This window comes from Hyperolius riggenbachi, chromosome 10 (assembly GCF_040937935.1).
Source record: "Hyperolius riggenbachi isolate aHypRig1 chromosome 10, aHypRig1.pri, whole genome shotgun sequence".
Lineage (NCBI taxonomy): Eukaryota > Metazoa > Chordata > Amphibia > Anura > Hyperoliidae > Hyperolius > Hyperolius riggenbachi.
The window spans coordinates 236819449-236844032 of NC_090655.1; the positions used below are offsets into that span (position 1 = coordinate 236819449).

Genomic DNA, 24584 nt, shown 5'->3' on the forward strand with positions numbered 1-24584 from the left:
TCTTGGGGATAGTGGGTCTATGTGCCTCCACCTCCTCTGGGTTGAGGCAGAGGGGGGGGGGGGATATGTAGGGGCCATCGGGGCTGGGTAGTAGATGGGAGGTACATTTCCCCGGTATTTGGACTATGGTCACTTTAAAACCTTGTGTGATCCTAGGAAAGGAGTCCGGATTTTGGCAGCAAGCAGTTGCTGCTTGGTTTTTTTCTTTTCAGGGCCGGACTCCTGGGATGGGAGGGAAGGAAGGGCGGGCCTTCCCATCCCACCTAGGTATACACCTGGTTGTCAGTGGGGCTGAGAGCCTCACTAATATGGTATTGATAGATGCAAATTTATGCATAAGGAGCAGCTGCACAGGCAGTCTGAGGAGAGGTGTTGGAGGAGTAGCATGTCTGCTACGGAATCTCCTGACAAGGAATATTGGAGCACTTGATGGAAGCCAAACCATACCCTGGTCTGTTGTTAGTATGGTATTGGCCTGATGAAAACTGAACTTTGTTTGAACCTGCTGGACTTTATATTACCAAGCTGAAGTAAGCTGACTGTTTATTTTCCACTTGTTACTGCTGAACTGAAGCTGTTTTTCTTTTACTGCACAATAAACGGACTTTGTTTTATACATCTGTGTACTGCGTGCTGGCTGCGACCCCTCTAAACTTCACACTGTATATATGATGTGTACACAGGAATCTCTTATATATGCTAAATAACATCTATGCTGTGAGAATAAAGCCTGATGTGTAGCTGTGTCACTAATAGAGATGGTCAATGAGATGGAAATAATTCTGCTTTGATGCTGATTTATGCAAATGTACGCACTCCCTTTGCTGGTGAAATCAAATAATGATATGTTGTTAAAATTTGGTTTGGTGACTACAAATTAAAGGGTACCTGAGACAGATGAAATTAAAGTTTTATACATACCTGGGGCTTCCTCCAGCCCCCTTCAGGCTAATCAGTCCCTCACTGTCCTCCACCACCCGGATCTTCTGCTATGAGTCCTGGTAATTCAGTCAGTCAGCGCTGTCCGGCCGCATGCCGCTCCCACAGCCAGGAACATTCTGCACCTGCACAATAGTGCTGCACAGGTGTAGTATGCTCCTGGCGGTGGAGTGTGTGCATGCGCACTACGCCCGACTGGCTCAAGTACCTGGACTCATAGCAGAAGATCCAGGTGGCGGAGGAGGACAGCGAGGGACTGATTAGCCTGAAGGGGGCTGGAGGAAGCCCCAGGTATGTATAAAACTTTAATTTCATCTGTCTCAGGTTTACTTTGTTACACAGTAGTACTATACTCTACATATGCACTCCCCACAGAGCTGCAGGGAATCCACTGAGAATGCTGTGCACATTGAACACAGAGGTGTTGTCTGTTTACAATCTCCTCATTCCCCTGCAGAGTACCTGCACATCATTCTTACATGTACCCACACTTACATTGCCTAGGGCCTGATAGATGTTCTTTGTTCTGATCTGTACCTTTTACAACTTCAAGTACTCTTACCAAGGACTAGTTTTAGTCTAAAGGGAATAAATATAGTAGTCTACATATCCTTCTCACTTCAGTTGTCTTGTAAAATTCCTAAGCGTTGGCAGTTAAGAGACGAATTTCATGTTACATACTTTTAATCAACAAAATTGTAATATGCAAATTAGAGGAGTCGGAGTCGAGGAGTCGGAGTCGGAATCGGTGGAATCCTAAACGGAGGAGTCTGAGTCGGTGGATTTTTGGACAGACTCCACAGCCCTGGGAAAAATGCAAACGCTCACAAAATCGTTTGTGTTTTTAAGAATAAATACATTGTATTTATTATTTTCCGGGTCAAAGAGTTCACTTCCTGACTTGCGTCAGAGTGAATTAAAAAAAACGCTCTGGAAAAGTGCTTTAGAAAAGCGCTTTTAACAAAAACGCACCGCCCACCCAAGTGCCGGGGATCGCAAAAAAATTGCGCCAAAAAAGTCCAACGATAACGCGATCGGAACGCAATGTGAACAAGGCCTAAATGGTCGGAATTTGTGGTGGTCCATCCCAGAAGAACTTTTGACATTCGATTGAATCTGCAAACCCGAACCATCCTCATTAGAGGACAACTGGAATTGTGCAAGAGGGAATTGTAAGTGTTAGTCTACTTCAGGAGACCCAGCAGGAAACCTCATAGGGAAATTCCACTAACGTGATTGGGTGGGCGGCACACTCTTGAACTGTTACTGTAGCTTTCAGATAAGTTGTAGTAAAATACACCCACATTATTCGGCCAATCACAACGCTTCATGCTGTAGAGGGTGCTGTGATTGGAGAACTGTTCCCTGTGAGGTTTCCTGCTGAGTACCCTAAGCTAGACTAACGCTGCACTGTAATGGGGTCTCCATATTTGTGTGCGTCATTGCGCTTTTTGTTATCGCATTCGTCGTACATTTGATGGATTGTAGGTGGTAAAATTGGTCAGCGAGTGGCCAATCATAATTGAAGGTGTGTACCAGGCTTTAGAGTCAGTAGGTTGATAATTTATTACCTGACTACAGCTACATACACACATGTAGTCTGAAATGTCTTAGCCGACAATCGTTATGTGTGTACAGCAGCCACCAATCGTTTATTGCTTGGGCATCGTTAAAGGTCCATCCTGTTGTATTCTTAATCACCCCAGACATTGGAGCATGTCCATTCGCAATGCTTTTTACAAGCCCTACTGACCCAGTGAAGTCGTTCTGTCATCCGCTGATTGTCGTCCCTCAGCCCCCTCCATAGCAACAAAACACATCGTTAGCCGCAAGGCTAGGTATGTGTCTGTACAGCATCATTCTGTGGATTCTCGCTCGAAGGGATTATTTCTCAATCCCCGATGGGCCACAAGTCTTGCATGTGTCCATATGTGTGCCACACACCAGAATCATACAGTATAAACAATATTTATATTGTTTTAAAGGATACCAAAGGTGAAAAATATAGGAGAAATGGTGGAAACTGTCATGTATGGTGACCCATCCTGTGGTCCACCGCTCCCCCCTTTCTGCCCATCCCATGCTGCTAATTGCCCAATGGCACCCTATTCCGGATCACCGAAGTCGGGCATCACTGCACCTGCACTGGCCCTGTTGTGCGCATCCCACACAGCGCGCTACCACTGCCGGGAGCGCTCTGCACATGACATCACGATTACATCACACACATGCGCAGAGGGCTCCCGGCCGTGCGCTGTGAGACGCGCACAGCTGGGCCAGCGCAGGCGCAGTGATGCCCGTCCCAGGCGACCGGAAGAGGGTGACGAAGGGCAATTAGCAGCATCATAGGGGCATATTTTTAGCCTCTGGTATCCTTTAAATCCTCCACAGCATAATGACTGTGGAAGATCTAATGTGTTTCAGTTTGGTTACTTATTTAAATTTAAAAAACAGGGCAAATAGTGGGAACTCAATGGGCTGCTATTGGTTCTACAACAATGTGGTCAGCACTGGGCTTCCTGAGCATCATGGCTGCCATCTGGTATGGATACATGAGCAGTCCAAAAAGGTAGTGAGAGAACAGGCTGATGAGAAAATAGACATTTATGCACAAGTGTGCACGTTCATGCGTGTGGGTTTGTGTTCATATTTCAAATATAAAAGCACACAGAGCCTTAGGCTGGATTCACACTTAGATGCATTTCGATGAGTTGCGTCAAGTTGCGTTGCATCCCATTGAAAAAAGCGTACTGCAACGCAACTCAACGCATCACATGTGAATCCAGCCTAAAAGACACCTGAGGTGAGACGGATATGGAGGCTGCCATATTTATTTAATTTTAAACAATACCATTTGCTTGGCTATCCTACTGATCCTGTGCCTCTAATACTTTTAGCCATAGGCCCCAAACAAGCATGCTGATGATCTGATGAGCTCTGTGCTTGTTTCAGGTGTGTGATTCAAACATTATCGCAGCCAAAGAGATCAGCAGGACTGCCAGGCAACTAGTATTGTTTAAAAAGAAATAAATATGGCAGCCACCATATTCCACTTGCTTGAGGTTCCCTTTAAATTGAATTCCCCATTCCCCCTCCCACACACACGTATTGGTAATGGTGCAGTTTAGACCACAGAATTAAAATGTTCCACCACAGTGCATGGTAATTGGAAACAGAGAAACCTATCAAATGTATATGGATGAAGCTCCTTCTTGCATTGTGTCTCACCATACCGTATTCCCCATATTCCAGGAGGAGGAGGATCATCTGAATAGAAAGAAGGATCTGGGGGAAAACATTGTGATGGAAGATCAGAAGACTCCAACCCATCATCAGGTAGACGTTCCATGGACAACTAATGCTGGTTATGTTATGATCTATACCAGTGATGGCTAGCTTTGGCACTCCAGCTGTGACAAAACTACAAATCCCATCATGCCTCTACCTCCCCGAGTTATGCTTAGAGCTGTCAGAGTATTGCAATGCCTCATGGAACTTTTAGTTCCACCACAGCTGGAGTGCCGAGGTTAGCCATCACTGATTTGGTTGCCTTGTTAAAACTATTAGGTACCCCTTATAATTTCAGGATTACAGCCTGACAGATTTTAATATTCGTATTAAGGAAGAGATTAAAGATGAAGATGTGATGAAAAAGGGGCAGTGTATAGAAGGACATATGATGGAGTATCAGCCGCCCTTCACATCACCGGGTAAGAGGAGACTTTCCTTTCTTGTAAAGGAGAGATCAGTATGGAGGGTCCACCTAAAAACCCCCATCGTGTGATAAACAAATAGAGACAATGTATTCAGTCAGTGTGTGTTTCCTACAGATGGATCCAGCAACAGAAGGATGTACAGGTCCTCTTTATTCTCGGGATTGTGCAGAGGAAGATCCCACTACCCCCCACCATTATCAGGTAGGTGGAACTGATGGTCTACAGTTTAAATGTGGCTCTCAATTGTATGAGGATATATTCTTCTGTGTAGTAGTGGTTTATAACTGCTCACATATTACATGTAGCATTTTCATCATTGTCATTTATTAGGTCCAAGACGATAAACCAACGTACTTGAAGACTGAAGTTAAAGAAGAGGAAGATGCGTTTGGGAGGAGTGATCAGCAGTCTATGGAAGAGGATGAAGGAAAGTGGACAATGAAGGCAAAGGAATCCTCTCTAGATATTGGGACAGGTAGGCTATAAACACTAAACCACTGTTATCACTTACTACCTGGATAAAAATCAGCCTTGAACATTAAAAGCAAACCTGAACTGCAAATAAACTGATGAGTTCCACACTTATATCTATGGTCCTACTCCTAAATAGGGGTTTTATGGAATCCCACAGTCTTAGTTTGTGCTTAATAAGGCAACTAATGACAGCTAATAATGTTATACGGCCCCCATATTTTTTAACCCATTCCCTTGACTCTGAAGTGTTTCTCTGTTATGCAAAAGTTTTATGGTCTGTAATTTATCTGTGATAGCTAGCTATAGTCTTACTCAGGTCAGACTGAAGAAAAAGTGTAATTTACATTCCTGGATTCTTAAGTTTTACAGTGAGAAGAAAATGGACACAGCCTAGTTTTGTGTAGGCTCGGGACTGTACGTACACATGTTTAGCTCATTACATATCAAAAACCCTTTAAACCAATATGCAACCTGTTGTAGAAATCATATCATAAGTTACTGTACACCGTATGAAAGGTCCATCTCCATTACTCAGTATAACATCATAGCACCAATAAATGGGGAGGAGATACTGTACACCATATGAAAGGCCCATCTCCATTCCTCAGTATAACATCATAGCACCAATAAATGGGGAGGAGATACTGTACACCATATGAAAGGCCCATCTCCATTCCTCAGTATAACATCATAGTACCAACAAATGAGGAGGAGATACTGTACACCATATGAAAGGCCCATCTCCATTCCTCAGTATAACATTATAGTGCCAACAAATGAGGAGGAGATACTGTACACCATATGAAAGGCCCATCTCCATTCCTCAGTATAACATCATAGCTCCAACAAATGAGGAGGAGATACTGTACACCATATGAAAGGTCCATCTCCAGTCCTCAGTATAACATCATAGTACCGACAAATGAGGAGGAGATACTGTACACCATATGAAAGGCCCATCTCCATTCCTCAGTATAACATCATAGTACCAACAAATGAGGAGGAGATACTGTACACCATATGAAAGGCCCATCTCCATTCCTCAGTATAACATCATAGTACCAACAAATGAGGAGGAGATACTGTACACCATAAGAAAGGCCCATCTCCATTCCTCAGTATAACATCATAGCACCAACAAATGAGGAGGGGATACTGTACACCATATGGAGGGCCCATCTCCATTCCTCAGTATAACATTATGTTCCCCACAAATGAGGAGGGGATACTGTACACCATATGGAAGGCCCATCTCCATTCCTCAGTACAGCTCCATAGCACCAACAAATGAGGAGGAGATACTGTACACCATATGAAAGCTACCATCTCCATTCCTCAGTATAACATCATAGTACCAACAAATGAGGAGGAGATACTGTACACCATATGAAAGGCCCATCTCCATTCCTCAGTATAATATCATAGTAACAACGAATGAAGAGACACTTTTTTTTATTGTTTGTTCTTTCCAACAGATGGACAGTATGTTGGAAGCCCTTTGAAAGAACACTGTGTACCACGTCCATGCCATACAGCAGAAGATGATGGGAGCACACAATGCTGTCCAGATGGAATCCCCATTACTGCAAACAAACAGGACAGTCACAGAAGCTACAGAGCAGGCTGGTCAGCAGGTGCCTCAGATATTGAGGAATCTAGCAGGTCTCATACTATTGACCCTAATATCCATGGACAATGTGTGCAGACAGCAGACCCTTCTAGGTTCGAGGAATCTTCTGCTGAGAGAGCCTCACCAAGAGATAATTGCACACTTTCATGTTCTGACACTGGTAATTGTTTTGTTTCTACCTCAGCTCTTGTTATAGGTCAGGAGAAGAACGCGCAGGGGCCTTCATTTTTATGTTCTGAGCGTGGGAAATATTTTTCAGACAAAGAATACCTCAGTATGCATCGCAGCTTCCACATTGCTGAGAAGTCGTTATCGTGTTCACAGTGTGATGAATTACGGATAAAGAATCTCTTGCTTCACATCAGATGAGTCACACAGACAACAATGGATATTCATGTTCAGAGTGTGGGAAATGGTTCTCAGAAAAAGACTACCTTGTTCGACATAAACAAATCCACAGTGGTGAGAAGTCCTTTTCTTGCTTGGAGTGTGGGAAAATGTTTAAGTGCGTATCAAACCTTCATGCACACCATAGAACTCACACTGGTGAGCGGCCTTTCTCATGTTCAGAGTGTGGGAAAAAATTTACAATGAAAGAATACCTTGTTAAACACCAGAAAAGCCACATGGCAGAATGGCCTCATTCATGTTCAGAATGTGGGAAAAGTTTTCTGGTGAAGAACTTGTTACTTGTACACCTGAGGAGTCACACGGGTGAGAGGCCATTTACATGTACAGAGTGTGGGAAATCTTTCCTTGAGAGAAAATCATTACTAATGCATCAGAAGAGTCACAAGGGGGAGCGCCCATATTCTTGTTCTGAGTGTGGTAAAAGTTTCTTAGAAAAAGAATACTTTGTTAGGCATGAGCGCAGCCACAATGGTGAGCAGCCTTTTTCATGTTCAGAGTGTGGGAAATCTTTCAATTGGAAATCAAACCTTCTTGCACACCAGAGGACACACACTGGTGAGCGGCCTTTTACCTGCTCTGAGTGTGGGAAAGGTTTCTCAGAAGTAAGGACCCTTTTCTTACATCGGCGAACCCACACCGGAGAACGCCCCTTTTCCTGTTCAGAGTGTGGTAAATGTTTTTCTGTAAAAAGCACACTCCTTTCCCACCTGAGAACTCACACAGGCGAACATCCCTTTTCTTGTTCAGAGTGTGAGAAAGGCTTCATTACGAAAGGAGAACTAACCAGGCACCGGCGGACTCACACGGGCGATCGCCCTTTTACTTGTTCAGAGTGTGGGAAAAATTTCCTTGTAAACCAGGAACTTCTCAGGCATCAGAAATCCCACACAGATGAGCGACCTTATGTGTGTTCAGAGTGCAAGAAATGTTTTAAGAGACAAGGTAATTTAACAGCACATCAGAAGAGGCATGCTTAGAGACAGGTATTTGACAGGAAAAGCCACTTACATGTAATTCTAATCATCCACTCTTGAGACTCGCACACCTTTGCCATACTGCATCTGTGGCCCATTACACACCCCAGCTCCCAGCACCTGAAACATGTTCACAATATACTGCGCAGTCTCCAATCAGTCAGCAGCTACCGTTTCTCCTGATTGGCTCACTGCACTGACTTTTCCTCAACCTGGTCTCTGCCATGCAGGGAGTTTTGTGAGTTCTGTGTTAATATACAGTTTATATGTCCAGAGCAGAAGTTTATGAAAATGCATTTAATCATTTTTGTATAAATGTATAACTGAAGCCTCCAAATGAAACATTAAAAATGATGGCTTTAAATTGATGCTGTAGCCTTTGTGATGGCACTGCATGAGTTATGCCTGTAATATGGTGCCTCCTGGTGGAGACTGGAGAGCTCTGCAGTGTCTGGGGAGCAGCACAGATATGTGTGTGATATGGCGCCCCGTGTGGTGACTAGAGAGGTCTGCAGTGTCTGGGGGAGCAGGACAGATATGTGTGTGATATGGCGCCCCTGTGTGGTGACTGGAGAGCTCTGCAGTGTCTGGGGGAGCAGGACAGATATGTGTGTGATATGGCGCCCCCGTGTGGTGACTGGAGAGCTCTGCAGTGTGTGGGGGAGCAGGAGAGATATGTGTGTAATATGGTTCCTCCTGGTGGAGACTGGAGAGCTCTGCAGTGTCTGGGGAGCAGCACAGAGATGTGTGTGATATGGTGCCCCGTGTGGTGACTGGAGAGCTCTGCAGTGTCTGGGGAGCAGCACAGATATGTGTGTGATATGGCGCCCCCGTGGGGTGATTGGAGAGCTCTGCAGTGTCTGGGTGAGCAGGACAGATATGTGTGTGATATGGTGCCCCTGTGTGGTGACTGGAGAGCTCTGCAGTGTGTGGGGGAGCAGGACAGATATGTGTGTTATATGGTGCCCCTGCAGTGGCAATTCAAAAACATGCTGGGCACAGGAGGAGGCCACAGGTCCGGGGGTACACATACACTTGGGAGGAGACCTGCTAGGCATCTGATGGGTCTGTCAGTCATTACCGCTATGCACCTGAATAAGGCACTGTGACCGAAATTTTCCAGCATGCCTGATCAATCCTTTCGACTGATTTCGGTGAGAGATCTATCAAAATGATTGATCGTCTTATCAAGTTGTGGCATCGATATCTACCAAGTTCGATCAGACGATTCCAAAATGTCTAGGAATAAAAAAAGGCCTCTATGGATGAATAGAAAGGTTAGGGATAAAATGAAGAGGAAAAAGAATGCCTATAAGGTCCTAAAACAGGAGGGGACCTAGGCTGCACTAAGCAATTATAAGGAGTGCAATAAAAATTGTAAAAAATAAATTAGGCTGGCAAAGATCGAAGCTGAAAATCAAATCACTAGGGATATCAAATCTAACCCAAAAAAGTTTTACAAGTACATCAACTCTAAAAAAAGAAAGGTTGACTGTATAGGACTCCTAAAGGATGAGGGTGGGAACTCAATGGTGGATGACCAAGGTAAGGCAGAGTTATTAAATGCTTTCTTTGCTTCTGTCTTCACAAAGGAAACAGCACTGTTGCAAATTACAGAGGCAGAAGAGTCTCAATCTTCTAACTGTAATATTAAATACTTAACGCAGGAAGAAGTGAAGGCAAGACTAAATAAATTAAAAATAGACAAGGCACCTGGCCCGGATGGCATGCATCCTCGGGTCCTAAGGGAATTAAGTTCAGTTATAGATACACCCCTTTATCTTATATTTTGTGACTCTCTTTCAACTGGCAGAGTCCCAGTGGATTGGCGTACAGCCCACGTTTTCCCATTATTTAAGAAGGGCAAAAAATCAGATCCATGAAATTATAGACCTGTAAGCTTAACATCAGTTGTATGCAAACTATTTGAGGGGTTACTAAGAGATACTATACATGACTTCATAGTAGAAAATAATCTTATTTCTCAGCATCAACATGGGTTTACTAAAGACAGGTCCTGTTTGACTAACATGCTCAGCTTTTATGAGGTAGTGAACGCTAATGTGGATATTGGGAATGCTGTAGATGTGATATACTTGGACTTTGCAAAGACCTTCGACACTGTTCCCCACAAAAGTCTGGTGCAAAAGTTGAGGATGCAAGGAAGAGGGGAAGAGTCTGGGGAAGAGTCTGTGTGCATGGATAGGGAACTGGCTAATGGACAGAAAACAAAGAGTTGTGGTCAATGGATTGTACTCAAAATGGGAGACTGTTAGCAGTGGGGTCCCACAGGGGTCTGTACTGGGTCCAGTGCTCTTCAATTTATTTATTAATGACCTAGTAGATGCAGTAGTGAGCAATGTTGCTATTTTTGCAGATGATACAAAATTGTGCAGAATCATCAACTCTCAGGAAGATAGTGTCATATTGCAACAGGATCTGGATAGGATGGCTATATGGGCACATACATGGCAGATGAAATTCAATGTTGAAAAATGTAATGTCATGCATTTTGGTCGTACCAATGGTCTAACACTATACAAAATAAATGGGATACAGTTGGGGACATCAAACTTGGAGAAGGAATTAGGAGTACTCATCGAGTAAATGTTAAATAATCGTACTCAATGCCAAGCCGCTGCAGCTAAAGCTAACAAAATTTTGTGATGCATTAAAAGGAAAATAAAAACTCGAGATGCTAGCATAATATTGCCCTTGTTTAACTCTCTAGTAAGGCCACATCTGGAATATGGAATTCAGTTCTGGGCACCACATTACAAAAAAGATATTGCAGTTTTAGAGCAGGTGCAGAGAGACGAGCAACAAAATTGATACGTGGGATGGAAGGTCTCACTTACCAAGAAAGGTTAGATAAACTGGGTTTATTTAGTCTAGAGAAAAGACGCCTTAGAGGAGATCTAATTAACATGTATAAATACATCAGAGGGCAATATAATAGCTTGGCGGATGAGCTTTTTGTCCCTAGGCATTCTCAAAGGACTAGAGGACATGATCTGCGCATGGAGGAAAAACGTTTTAGACATTTATTTAGGAAAGGGTTTGTAGAATGTACTCTAGCTTATGTTAACTTATTTCTAGGTTAATGACCAGACACTTGAGGTCGTTTCAAAGGGGTTAAATAAAAGGGGTTTATTTACAATTATACATATGTACAAGTTAGATCATACAAAGTATGTGTCTCACATAATGGCTCTATATACCCTATGCACAGTCACACACTTTCATTAGCTGAGCCCCTTTCCATCTCACAGTCCATTGCAGCAGCATTCCAAGAGAGAGAGAGGCTTTTCAAGCATTGTCTTATATCTGGATCCCACAGGTATAGAGACTCCTCCTCTGTGTTTGCCCTTAGCAGCTGGGGGGGGGAAGGAACTTGTAGCTAATCCCATGGACCATTGTTGACAAACCAGATAACTCAGTTTCCTCTCACCTTGGGTAGCCAGTTCCTCAATGGCCATTTGCGGGGGCTGGGGTCAGTGTCAGAGGCCATTGTCTTTGCTGTGTTATTTACTCATATGCAGATGTGTGTGGTTGTAAAAAGTCCTTTATGAAACACAGGCTTTGTGCAAGGCCCCAGCTGATCAACTAGATTCACTGTAAATCTCTCATAGCAATATAAATGTCCAGACATACTTTTCCATTAAGGCACACCTGGAAATACACAGTTTATACCGATAAAATACAACATTCCCTCCTGTTGTGCCTAATGGACACACCCTCATGGCTGGGATCCGGAACATGTGCCCTTCAGCGGATAGCTTCTGTATGCTCAGCACAGCTACATTGAGTCGCAAAACAGTTCTTGCTGGACGCAAGCCACCGCTGGGCTGTATCAAATAACAGTTACCCCCGGCAGTGTGACACAGTCCAAGGTTATTGGGAATCATTTCTCCTGTGGACAGACCATCCTCGCTATTCAGGGGCCAATGACCAGGAACCCAACATTCATTCCCACTCACACCTAATCGGTACATTGACATGACATTAATTGTAAGGGTGAATATCCAGCATCATACCATATATGTATCACCTGGATTTATCAGATCGCAATATCTTATCATGTGAACCTTAGTTTGTTCTGCAAGTTTATTGGCATCAATGTATACCTTTATGACACAGACACCTCATACCCCTGGATTATCCATTGCAACCTAATATATCTCTCAATGAGTTTGTTTGTGTATGTAGGTTGTGCACATGAAAATATAATAAAAGAAAACTATTGTACCATTGTAGGTCATGTGGTCTGCAAAACACCTTTATATTTCAGTACCTACATTGTCTTGTACTTAGTGGATTGGGCACAAAATATATATAGATGGAACAAAAAAACTTAACTTCTAATCAATGATCAGTACCTTGATTCTATATCATTGGTGTCAAGACATTCCATTACCAGAGGTTACCCACCCCTACTGTATACTGAAAGGGTGGGCCTGGTTATTAACTTACATACAAAGAAAACGCCTACTGTTCAGGCTTTATCCACCTTCAAAGTTAAATTTATCTTCTAACAAAACAAGAATGGATGGTGATGCCCAGCTATTTAATAATAAACCATTGTTGGTGGTAATTTCCAGGGGCTTCTTTGAAGCTCTTGCTACTCCCTTTAACCATTCAACTGTGTGAATTTGCATACATTCTTTTTGGTTGTAGACTTCCCCCATCCCTGTGGGCTAAATACCCATTCACTTCCTTTGATGAGTCCTTCTACAATTTATCTGTGTCAATGAATCTATACCACCCTTTACATAACAATGAGAATACTCTCTGTAGCCTTCCAACCTGGGAGGGGACTCTTTGGGAAGGCATTCTAGTGTAGAAACCATCCCCCTTTCCTTATAAATCCCAATAAAAGAAACTAAATATCTCCACTACTGCTGCGTGTTAATATCTCTGCGGCCCCCTGCACACTGCCAATCTGATTTGCAATTCCGATTTTCACTGGGCGCTGTCGACCTACGCAGAAAAACGCATACGAAAAAAACCTCGGCATGCAGTACCGACTCACAATCGCGACCCACAATCGCACGTAAAATCGCGTCCCAAAACTGCCAATCGGAATTGCATGTAGTGTGCAAGAGCTCGCAGGAAAATATAACATCTCTGACAATACCTCCCACAAGAGAACAAACTCTTTAATCTTAAATAATGTAAATTGATCATACACCTATAGATTTCCATCCAATGTTTCAAAACGATAAATTCCTTTAGGAAAATAATCGATTCAGAATAACTCGATTCCTATCAACCACTGCACATCAATTCCCAATAGATTCCAGCCGGGAATCTATTATTAATCGATCGTATTGCAGAGTTGCCCAATGCAGTGCAAGGTTATTGGCCATTAATGTGCCAAAGTTGTTGCTCCTGATTGTTTTTAACTTTCCAACCTGTCCGATCGATTTATTCAATCGCCAAAATTGATCGATCTGACATTTGGGGAATCGATTCCTAGCAGCTGAATCTGCAAGGAAATAACTGAGAAAATCGATGAGTGTATGGCAACCCTTTCCATTACTTTCCTTGATTGTAGATTAAATTATAAACTTAAGAGGTTTATTCGTAACAGTACAATTGCATTTGAGTACTCCTTATGAACATATAAATAGGCAAACAGCCTCCATAGCTGTGTTTACTCCTGCCTTCAATATCTTGTATATATCCCCCCCTTTGGTACCTCAAAGCATAGGTACCACTTTGTCAATACTTCTATGTAAAGAGAAAACCCACAAAAGTGAAAAAATGAAAAAAAAAAAAAAAAAAAAAAAAAAAAAAAAACTGGTGTTTGGGGAAGCAACAAAAATCCCCACAACTGAAAAGCAAAAAATATATTGTGAAAATAAAATTATCAAATTATCCAAAAACTGAACAGGGAGAATAAAAAAAAAAATTACAACCCTTTGGTTGTTCCTAATCAAACCAACAAACAATCACACAGAAACAGGCCTATTTCAGGACACACACATAAGTTAGTTACACACAGGTCTGTACAATTAGTACATTGACACAGAGATGCTGATATCCTTTGGAGTTCATTGTCTTCAGTACTGGGCCATCTGTGTCCATAGAAACAAGAAATACAAGAAACAACAACAATACAGTACAAGTTAACTGTTAACCACCTTTACTTCAGTTTCACTCATTAAACCTTCTATTGTTTAATTGTTTGCAAACAATTAGGATTTTAACTCATGAGCTCATGGTATTTTCTGCAGACTAATTGTTAACCTCTATAATTTAGAATGGGTGCACCCTGATCCTAACCAAATTCCCTGTAGATGCCCTTGGCTAAAGAGGAGAGAAAGAAAAACACAATACATGAATACAACATAATCAAATGTTAGATGGCTTGACTTTTTTTAACCATATACATTTGTCCTTTCAGAGATATCTGAAAAACAAAGCAAAATTATGTTAATATCCTCACATTAGGACTCCATTGTTACTTCACAATCTGTTAGTCTACCCCTATAATGCAAACCTGTTGAGACAACCGATTGTATTCCATTTACCACACATTATTATACATTATTTTTTGAACACTCTGCCATATATCCCAAGAAAAAAGGAATTGCAATGTTTGACAAACTACAGATTAGCCAATATGGCATACTGGCTAGCGGGGCATAAACTGGAATGTTTGGCCAGTGTCCTTGGGCACCGAATGCAACATTATCAAATTCTTTAGAGTTTGCTTGTTGCCCACAATTCCAAATTCTGTTTTCCAGCTTATCTGGGCCCTGAAATGCACCAACGTTCTCATGTTTTTCATGATCGTGAGGGGAGACGGTGCTTACACAATTGGAGATATTGCTGGTGTGTCTATTCTTAACTTTGTGGCTTCTGCAATAGCGTTTTATGTGGCCAGGTCTATGGCATCGGTAACATCGGAAAACGTTTCTCTGTGTACCTTTATATGCCACAGATACATTGGATGTCTCTCCCTCATTGCCCTCCTCACAACAATCCCTCAGTGTATTAATGAATTGTTGATACGTGATGGCATTTTTAAGAGCAAATTTAACTGGGTGGCTTACCAAACATTTCTTCGCCATGGAATATAGCAACTCCCCATCATCCGATGATATATCTTGGCAATTATGGACCACTCTATACATTGAAATGTACTCATGACAAAATATCACAGGATCCATTCCTTTCATGAATCTCATGCTTGCCAACGCTTGCACGCCTCTTTCATCACGGCTTCCCAATACACGCTGTACTTCCTGTCTCCTACCTCCTGCATCTGCTACACAACCACCATTTTCCAGAACTATGCGAGTGGCTAAGGGCCCCGGCAACCAGGCCCGTAAAAGTGCACATGCATCTTCATCATTTAGACTGTACTGACATACCACTGCCTCAAATTGATTAGACAACCTCACAGGTGATTCTAGGGAATCAAAATCGCCCAGAATCTGACATAAGCGCAGTTTGTCCTGAATTGTTAGCACAGTAGGGCTGGACACATCTGCTAGTTGTACCCCACTGCAGGTACTGTCATCAGTAATAGTGCAGACATTTGCAGAATCACAAGTTTTTGCTTTTTGTTCACATAATGATAATATGTAATTCTCCTTCTGTATCAACAAAGAGTTGGTATGTAACAGTTCTCTTTTTAAAGAGGTAACCAGCTCTTGCATCTGGGTTAATTTATCATTGAGTGAGTGAATTAAGGTTTCATTTGAGGCGCATTTGACCTTGTGCTGTTCTATCTGTTTCTCCAATTCACTATTCCTTTCCTTCCAGTCATCTGCCTCTAATTTTAACTCCTGCAAATCGGCTCTTGATGAATCTGCCATAACTACCAAATTATCCTTAAAATTATCCAGGTCCTTTCTGATTTGCTGTCTGTCTGCAGCCCAATCTCTCGCTCTCTGCTCTGATATGACCCTCATCCTAAGTAAAATCGAAATTTCATTTGCAAGCTTTATCTTCTGTACTTTATTTCCAAAATATGTCTGCTGCAATCCCTTATTATATTTCTCACATTTTCCAACCAATGACGCAAACTGCTGCTCAAGGGATTCATTCGCACATGTATTCACATCAACCGTGGCGTATTTACTGACAAAATTTTGTGCAATCTCCATTTTCACCAAACTGCACTAAACATACGATTCAATGACCAACACAGAAGCTATTGTCCTTGTAATACACTCACATTCACTTCTAACTGCTTTCAGATTATGAGATGTACACTCACAATGGCTGACCAAACTATATACACAAATGCAGCAACAACAGGAGATGAAGCCTTTGCTGCCTCTCACAGACCATTCATATTCAATCCACACAATTCCTGAAACCTATTGTTTCCTATAGCATACCTATATGCTTTCAACAACATATCTTTCTAGCAGTTAACTCATCATACATACAGCCAAACCTCAGAAACTGCAAGCAAAATACATATATGCATTGATATATATATAAAAACAAAACAACTCACCGCATTTCATATGCTTCCTTGGTGTCCAGGGTCCACGCTCAAGTTATCCATTAGGTCTTTTACCCTCGTCTTCCACGTTCTTTGGAACTATTAGCTAGAGTAACTCTCTGTTATAGGGTTCTATGTGGATTTACTAATTATCCACACGCTATCTTGGGGTGCCAAATGTAGAATGTACTCTAGCTTATGTTAACTTATTTCTAGGTTAATGACCAGACACTTGAGGTCGTTTCAAAGGGGTTAAATAAAAGGGGTTTATTTACAATTATACATATGTACAAGTTAGATCATACAAAGTATGTGTCTCACATAATGGCTCTATATACCCTATGCACAGTCACACACTTTCATTAGCTGAGCCCCTTTCCATCTCACAGTCCATTGCAGCAGCATTCCAAGAGAGAGAGAGGCTTATCAAGCATTGTCTTATATCTGGATCCCACAGGTATAGAGACTCCTCCTCTGTGTTTGCCCTTAGCAGCTGGGGGGGGGGAAGGAACTTGTAGCTAATCCCATGGACCATTGTTGACAAACCAGATAACTCAGTTTCCTCTCACCTTGGGTAGCCAGTTCCTCAATGGCCATTTGCGGGGGCTGGGGTCAGTGTCAGAGGCCATTGTCTTTGCTGTGTTATTTACTCATATGCAGATGTGTGTGGTTGTAAAAAGTCCTTTATGAAACACAGGCTTTGTGCAAGGCCCCAGCTGATCAACTAGATTCACTGTAAATCTCTCATAGCAATATAAATGTCCAGACATACTTTTCCATTAAGGCACACCTGGAAATACACAGTTTATACCGATAAAATACTACAGGGTTCTTTACACTAAGAGTGATTAAGATGTGGAATGCATTGCCACAGGAAGTCGTTATGGCAAACTCTATACCTGCATTTAAAGGGGGCTTAGATGCTTTCCTTGCGTTGAAAGACACCCATGGCTACAATTACTAGGTAATGCCTAATGATGTTGATCCAGGGATTCTATCTGATTGCCAACTGGAGTCGGGAAGGATTTTTTCCCTTTTGGGGCTAATTGGACCATGCCTTGTAAGGGTTTTTTCGCCTTCCTCTGGATCAACAGGGATATGTGAGGGAGCAGGTTGGAGTTGTACTTTGTACTGGTTGAACTCGATGGACGTATGTCTATTTTCAACCAAAATAACTATGTAACTATGTAACTATGATTGAGTCGGCCAGATATCGATTCCAAAAATTAAGTAATGTATGGGCATCCCAAAAAAATACCTTAGTCTCAAAATATGCATAAAATGACGCCATCTGTGTGTGTGAGGAATAGTGCAGTGACTTGTCGCACCTCCCTTGCCCGGGCATCAGACTCCGTTTTCATGAAAATCCGCCAGTTCTAAGTCCCTGGTCGGCACATGCGCAGTATGTCTGCAGAAGTATGTGCGCACTCCCGTGGGATGACTTACCTGGAGCGCGTGCCCTCTTACCCGGGCATACTATGCTTCGCATGTGCAGTACGTCTGTTTTGGCACCTTGTGATCGCGTTTCCCGCCGACCTGTAGTCAAGTGCACGCATGTGCTGGGTAAGTCTTCCCGCGGGGATTGCACGCATACTCCTGCAGACATACTGGGCATAGGCCTATCCTGCCAACCAGGTATTTAGAAGAAAGGCCCTAGCCAGTATTTTTATAGTGTTCTTTCTAAAGAGGTGCCCTGCCAAGTATTTGGATAGTATTCCTAAGGAGGTCCTGCCCAGATTTGACATAGTGCTCAGTGAGTGTAGGCTATTTGTTTCAAGGCATACAGGACTACATTTTATAAATAGTAATATTTCCCAGAAATCATGTCACTTAGCCCATTTGTTGCTTTTATATCCTTTATTTCAATTTTCACCTGACTGCATTTAATCACAATTTGATATCATCAGATGATGGATGTGTATTAAATTGACAATCCCAATGAGGGACCACTACCTATTCTAGTTGTTTGATCTTCTGTATACATGGCATGACTGTCTAATAATAGCAATAATGGGAAATAATTATGTTTTTTAATAGTATTATACTGCACGATAATTATAATGAAAATAATAACAACAACAGCAACAACCATGTGGGATGGAGGAAATGCTGGCAGTGTAGACTAGCCGCTATGATTCGCTTCGTGGAGTCTGCAGTTCCCCTACTCGCCACCAGATGGAGGTGTTACTTCTGCCGGGAGGAACGCACAAGAAGGATGCGATGGAACGCACAAGCAGGAAGTTGGCAAGAGTTGGTGTGTAATGGGGGCATTAGAGGCTGATGGTGCTGGAGGTGGAGGCAGAGCAGGTAATGTTGAGGCACTGTGATGATGATGGGGGAGTCTGTTGTTGGGGAGGAGATGACTGGTGAGTCCAGCACTGTCTCTGTACAGATGGGGTGATACTGGGCTATAAGGGACTCTGGAAGCAGTCGATATTTGGAGGGGTGTTTATACTAGCAGGGATTTCCTTCATAGTAACATTTTAAAATTAGTAATATATCAATTTAAAGGTTGGGAATAAAGTTTAGAGTCAATCGAACACATTTTTAGTATAGAAATATATATATTTACATAGAAAGAGGGACAAAGTCCTGAAAGAGGGACAAATGAGGGTGACAGAGGGACAGGGCTCCCAAAAAGGGACTGTCCCTCTGAAAAAGGGACAGTTGGGAGCTATACTGGATGCCCCAGTGGAAGTACTGCTGCTCTGGGATTGTTGGAAGCCAGAGGAGACTTATTAGTAGCAGGGAATTTACTGGAAAGCGTTATTTATCGTTATATCTTGCATTTATATAGGTTATGGCCAAAACCCGAAGTTGGCCACATCAGGATCTCGCTGGCGTATGTGCAGAGTAGCCAACTGAATACAACTTCTGCTTACCAAGATTTTCTTTACAGCCAGAATGTGAAATGACAGCAGGACCCAGCCAGCCAAGCTGCACAGAAAGTTTTTGTAGTGGCGGCGAGCTGGTACAGGGAACATGGTGCAGAGGACCAGTGTTGGGATTCAAGGACCTCGCCCCCCCCATCCCTTTTGGTCTCTGCTTCATGTCCCCTGTTCCCCTCTATTGGAAATACATATATCCAGGCACATCGCCTCTAGTTAGGACATTAAATAAATTATTAGGGAAAGGGAGGTGCTGAAGGGGGTGTGGCTAGAAAACAGCAAAAATCCATTAACCCTTCGCACACTCACATGCAAATGTTCAAACAAATGCATTTACAGATTCACTCATCCAGGCACAACTGTTATCCCTACAGCTAAATTAAAAGCCAGGGTTTTAGTTCACAGAAGAATGCATTCTTATGCTTAGTCACCTATACTGCGCAGAAGTACCCAGGTAAACATAGGTGTCCTAACTCTGGCCCTGTAACATGCATAGTGCAGACATGCAAACACATTCATTGCATCAAACCTATCAATGGATTAGGAGCACACATCCTAACTTCCTCTCCTGGGAAAGACGGTGCATCTTACCAATCGCACAAGGGAGCTAACGTTATGTGTCCACGTGCACCATGCGCATACACCAGCATAAGCTGTGTGCATGCTGACAAATACATACAGGGGAAGGAGGTAGTGCACTGAATTGGACCCTAGCCACAGGGGTCAGTAGTAAAATGGAAATACATATATCCAGGCACATCGCCTCTAGTTAGGACATTAAATAAATTATTAGGGAAAGGGAGGTGCTGAAGGGGGTGTGGCTAGAAAACAGCAAAAATCCATTAACCCTTCGCACACTCACATGCAAATGTTTTTACAGATTCACTCATCCAGGCACAACTGTTATCCCTACAGCTAAATTAAAAGCCAGGGTTTTAGTTCACAGAAGAATGCATTCTTATGCTTAGTCACCTATACTGCGCAGAAGTACCCAGGTAAACATAGGTGTCCTAACTCTGGCCCTGTAACATGCATAGTGCAGACATGCAAACACATTCATTGCATCAAACCTATCAATGGATTAGGAGCACACATCCTAACTTCCTCTCCTGGGAAAGACGGTGCATCTTACCAATCGCACAAGGGAGCTAACGTTATGTGTCCACGTGCACCATGCGCATACACCAGCATAAGCTGTGTGCATGCTGACAAATACATACAGGGGAAGGAGGGAGTGCACTGAATTGGACCCTAGCCACAGGGGTCAGTAGTAAAATGGAAATACATATATCCAGGCACATCGCCTCTAGTTAGGACATTAAATAAATTATTAGGGAAAGGGAGGTGCTGAAGGGGGTGTGGCTAGAAAACAGCAAAAATCCATTAACCCTTCGCACACTCACATGCAAATGTTCAAACAAATGCATTTACAGATTCACTCATCCAGGCACAACTGTTATCCCTACAGCTAAATTAAAAGCCAGGGTTTTAGTTCACAGAAGAATGCATTCTTATGCTTAGTCACCTATACTGCGCAGAAGTACCCAGGTAAACATAGGTGTCCTAACTCTGGCCCTGTAACATGCATAGTGCAGACATGCAAACACATTCATTGCATCAAACCTATCAATGGATTAGGAGCACACATCCTAACTTCCTCTCCTGGGAAAGACGGTGCATCTTACCAATCGCACAAGGGAGCTAACGTTATGTGTCCACGTGCACCATGCGCATACACCAGCATAAGCTGTGTGCATGCTGACAAATACATACAGGGGAAGGAGGGAGTGCACTGAATTGGACCCTAGCCACAGGGGTCAGTAGTAAAATGGAAATACATATATCCAGGCACATCGCCTCTAGTTAGGACATTAAATAAATTATTAGGGAAAGGGAGGTGCTGAAGGGGGTGTGGCTAGAAAACAGCAAAAATCCATTAACCCTTCGCACACTCACATGCAAATGTTCAAACAAATGCATTTACAGATTCACTCATCCAGGCACAACTGTTATCCCTACAGCTAAATTAAAAGCCAGGGTTTTAGTTCACAGAAGAATGCATTCTTATGCTTAGTCACCTATACTGCGCAGAAGTACCCAGGTAAACATAGGTGTCCTAACTCTGGCCCTGTAACATGCATAGTGCAGACATGCAAACACATTCATTGCATCAAACCTATCAATGGATTAGGAGCACACATCCTAACTTCCTCTCCTGGGAAAGACGGTGCATCTTACCAATCGCACAAGGGAGCTAACGTTATGTGTCCACGTGCACCATGCGCATACACCAGCATAAGCTGTGTGCATGCTGACAAATACATACAGGGGAAGGAGGGAGTGCACTGAATTGGACCCTAGCCACAGGGGTCAGTAGTAAAATGGAAATACATATATCCAGGCACATCGCCTCTAGTTAGGACATTAAATAAATTATTAGGGAAAGGGAGGTGCTGAAGGGGGTGTGGCTAGAAAACAGCAAAAATCCATTAACCCTTCGCACACTCACATGCAAATGTATCTGTAAATGCATTTGTTTGAACATTTGCATGTGAGTGTGCGAAGGGTTAATGCATTGGTAAGATGCACCGTCTTTCCCAGGAGAGGAAGTTAGGATGTGTGCTCCTAATCCATTGATAGGTTTGATGCAATGAATGTGTTTGCATGTCTGCACTATGCATGTTACAGGGCCAGAGTTAGGACACCTATGTTTACCTGGGTACTTCTGCGCAGTATAGGTGACTAAGCATAAGAATGCATTCTTCTGTGAACTAAAACCCTGGCTTTTAATTTAGCTGTAGGGATAACAGTTGTGCCTGGATGAGTGAATCTGTAAATGCATTTGTTTGAACATTTGCATGTGAGTGTGCGAAGGGTTAATGGATTTTTGCTGTTTTCTAGCCACACCCCCTTCAGCACCTCCCTTTCCCTAATAATTTATTTAATGTCCTAACTAGAGGCGATGTGCCTGGATATATGTATTTCCATTTTACTACTGACCCCTGTGGCTAGGGTCCAATTCAGTGCACTCCCTCCTTCCCCTGTATGTATTTGTCAGCATGCACACAGCTTATGCTGGTGTATGCGCATGGTGCACGTGGACACATAACGTTAGCTCCCTTGTGCGATTGGTAAGATGCACCGTCTTTCCCAGGAGAGGAAGTTAGGATGTGTGCTCCTAATCCATTGATAGGTTTGATGCAATGAATGTGTTTGCATGTCTGCACTATGCATGTTACAGGGCCAGAGTTAGGACACCTATGTTTACCTGGGTACTTCTGCGCAGTATAGGTGACTAAGCATAAGAATGCATTCTTCTGTGAACTAAAACCCTGGCTTTTAATTTAGCTGTAGGGATAACAGTTGTGCCTGGATGAGTGAATCTGTAAATGCATTTGTTTGAACATTTGCATGTGAGTGTGCGAAGGGTTAATGGATTTTTGCTGTTTTCTAGCCACACCCCCTTCAGCACCTCCCTTTCCCTAATAATTTATTTAATGTCCTAACTAGAGGCGATGTGCCTGGATATATGTATTTCCATTTTACTACTGACCCCTGTGGCTAGGGTCCAATTCAGTGCACTCCCTCCTTCCCCTGTATGTATTTGTCAGCATGCACACAGCTTATGCTGGTGTATGCGCATGGTGCACGTGGACACATAACGTTAGCTCCCTTGTGCGATTGGTAAGATGCACCGTCTTTCCCAGGAGAGGAAGTTAGGATGTGTGCTCCTAATCCATTGATAGGTTTGATGCAATGAATGTGTTTGCATGTCTGCACTATGCATGTTACAGGGCCAGAGTTAGGACACCTATGTTTACCTGGGTACTTCTGCGCAGTATAGGTGACTAAGCATAAGAATGCATTCTTCTGTGAACTAAAACCCTGGCTTTTAATTTAGCTGTAGGGATAACAGTTGTGCCTGGATGAGTGAATCTGTAAATGCATTTGTTTGAACATTTGCATGTGAGTGTGCGAAGGGTTAATGGATTTTTGCTGTTCCCCTCTGTTGTCCGCTCAGCTGTTCAATCCTGCTCTCAATATCACCTCCAAATTTCAACTGTGAACTCAGTCTGCTGGCTGCTGCTTCTTCTGGACTCTTCACCTCCGTTCTTTAGAGCTCTCAGCTGGCTCTTACCACCTCTGCCACTCTGGAAACAGCTTCCGCACTTGTCCACATGGGTCCTGTCATGGCACGTCCTGGCAGGCAAGTCCAAAAATGTCAGTTAAACAGAAGTTGTTCACATTTTGACCGCATGAGTCGCCCACTTCGCACAATGGCCGGCCAGATCCCGAAGTGGCCAGATATCAGGATCTGGCCATAACACATTCACATGCGTTATTTAGAAGTCTGTCATGACAGATTGCAAAATAAATAAGTGAGCACATTGTTTTTCCTGCTGCAGGCACCACGTCCTCGTCATCCCACCTCCTCTCTCCATTTAACAGAACCACCTGCACAGCTGTAGATTGATGGTCTCGGGCCAGGGCTATGCTACGGTCATGCTTCACACAGAGTGGTTGATGTAACTAGGCACTGTAACCCAGGACTGTGGAGTCGGTACAAAAATCCACCGACTCCGACTCCTCAGTTTAGGATTCCTCCGACTCCTCGACTCCGACTCCTCTAATTTGCATATTACAATCTTGTTGATTAACAGTATGTAACATGAAATTCGTCTCTAACTGCTAACGCTTAGGAATTTTAAAAGACAACTGAAGTGAGAAGGATATGGAGACTGCAATATTTATTCTCTTTAGTCATAGACCAAAACTAGTCCTTGGTAAGAGTACTTGTAAAAGGTACAAACCGGAACAAAGAACATCTATCAGGCCCTAGGCAATGTAACTGTGAGTACATGTAAGAGTGATGTGCAGGTACTCTGCAGGGGAATGAGGAGATTGTTCCTCTATTACACATTCTTCATGCACAATCTGAACCAGGTTTATGGATGATAGACAACACCTCTGTGTTCAATGTGCACAACATTCTCAGTGAATTCCCTGCAGCTCTGTGGGGAGACCATATGTAGAGTATAGTACTACTGTGTAACAAAGTAAACCTGAGACAGATGAAATTAAAGT

General features: G+C 42.9%; 1 protein-coding gene across 1 annotated transcript in view; it reads left to right on the forward strand.

Moving 5' to 3' along the window:
• LOC137536959 (zinc finger protein 84-like) overlaps window positions 1–24584 on the forward strand; it is a 38671-nt gene that overhangs the window by 5241 nt on the left and 8846 nt on the right. Inside the window, exons 2-8 of the mRNA XM_068259125.1 lie at window positions 4192–4275; window positions 4526–4649; window positions 4770–4856; window positions 4986–5130; window positions 6605–8141; window positions 14897–15049; window positions 18768–18918. Coding sequence (XP_068115226.1) covers window positions 7125–8141; window positions 14897–15049; window positions 18768–18918 — 1321 coding nt within the window. The 5' untranslated portion in view covers window positions 4192–4275; window positions 4526–4649; window positions 4770–4856; window positions 4986–5130; window positions 6605–7124. The remainder of the gene's footprint in view (window positions 1–4191; window positions 4276–4525; window positions 4650–4769; window positions 4857–4985; window positions 5131–6604; window positions 8142–14896; window positions 15050–18767; window positions 18919–24584) is intronic.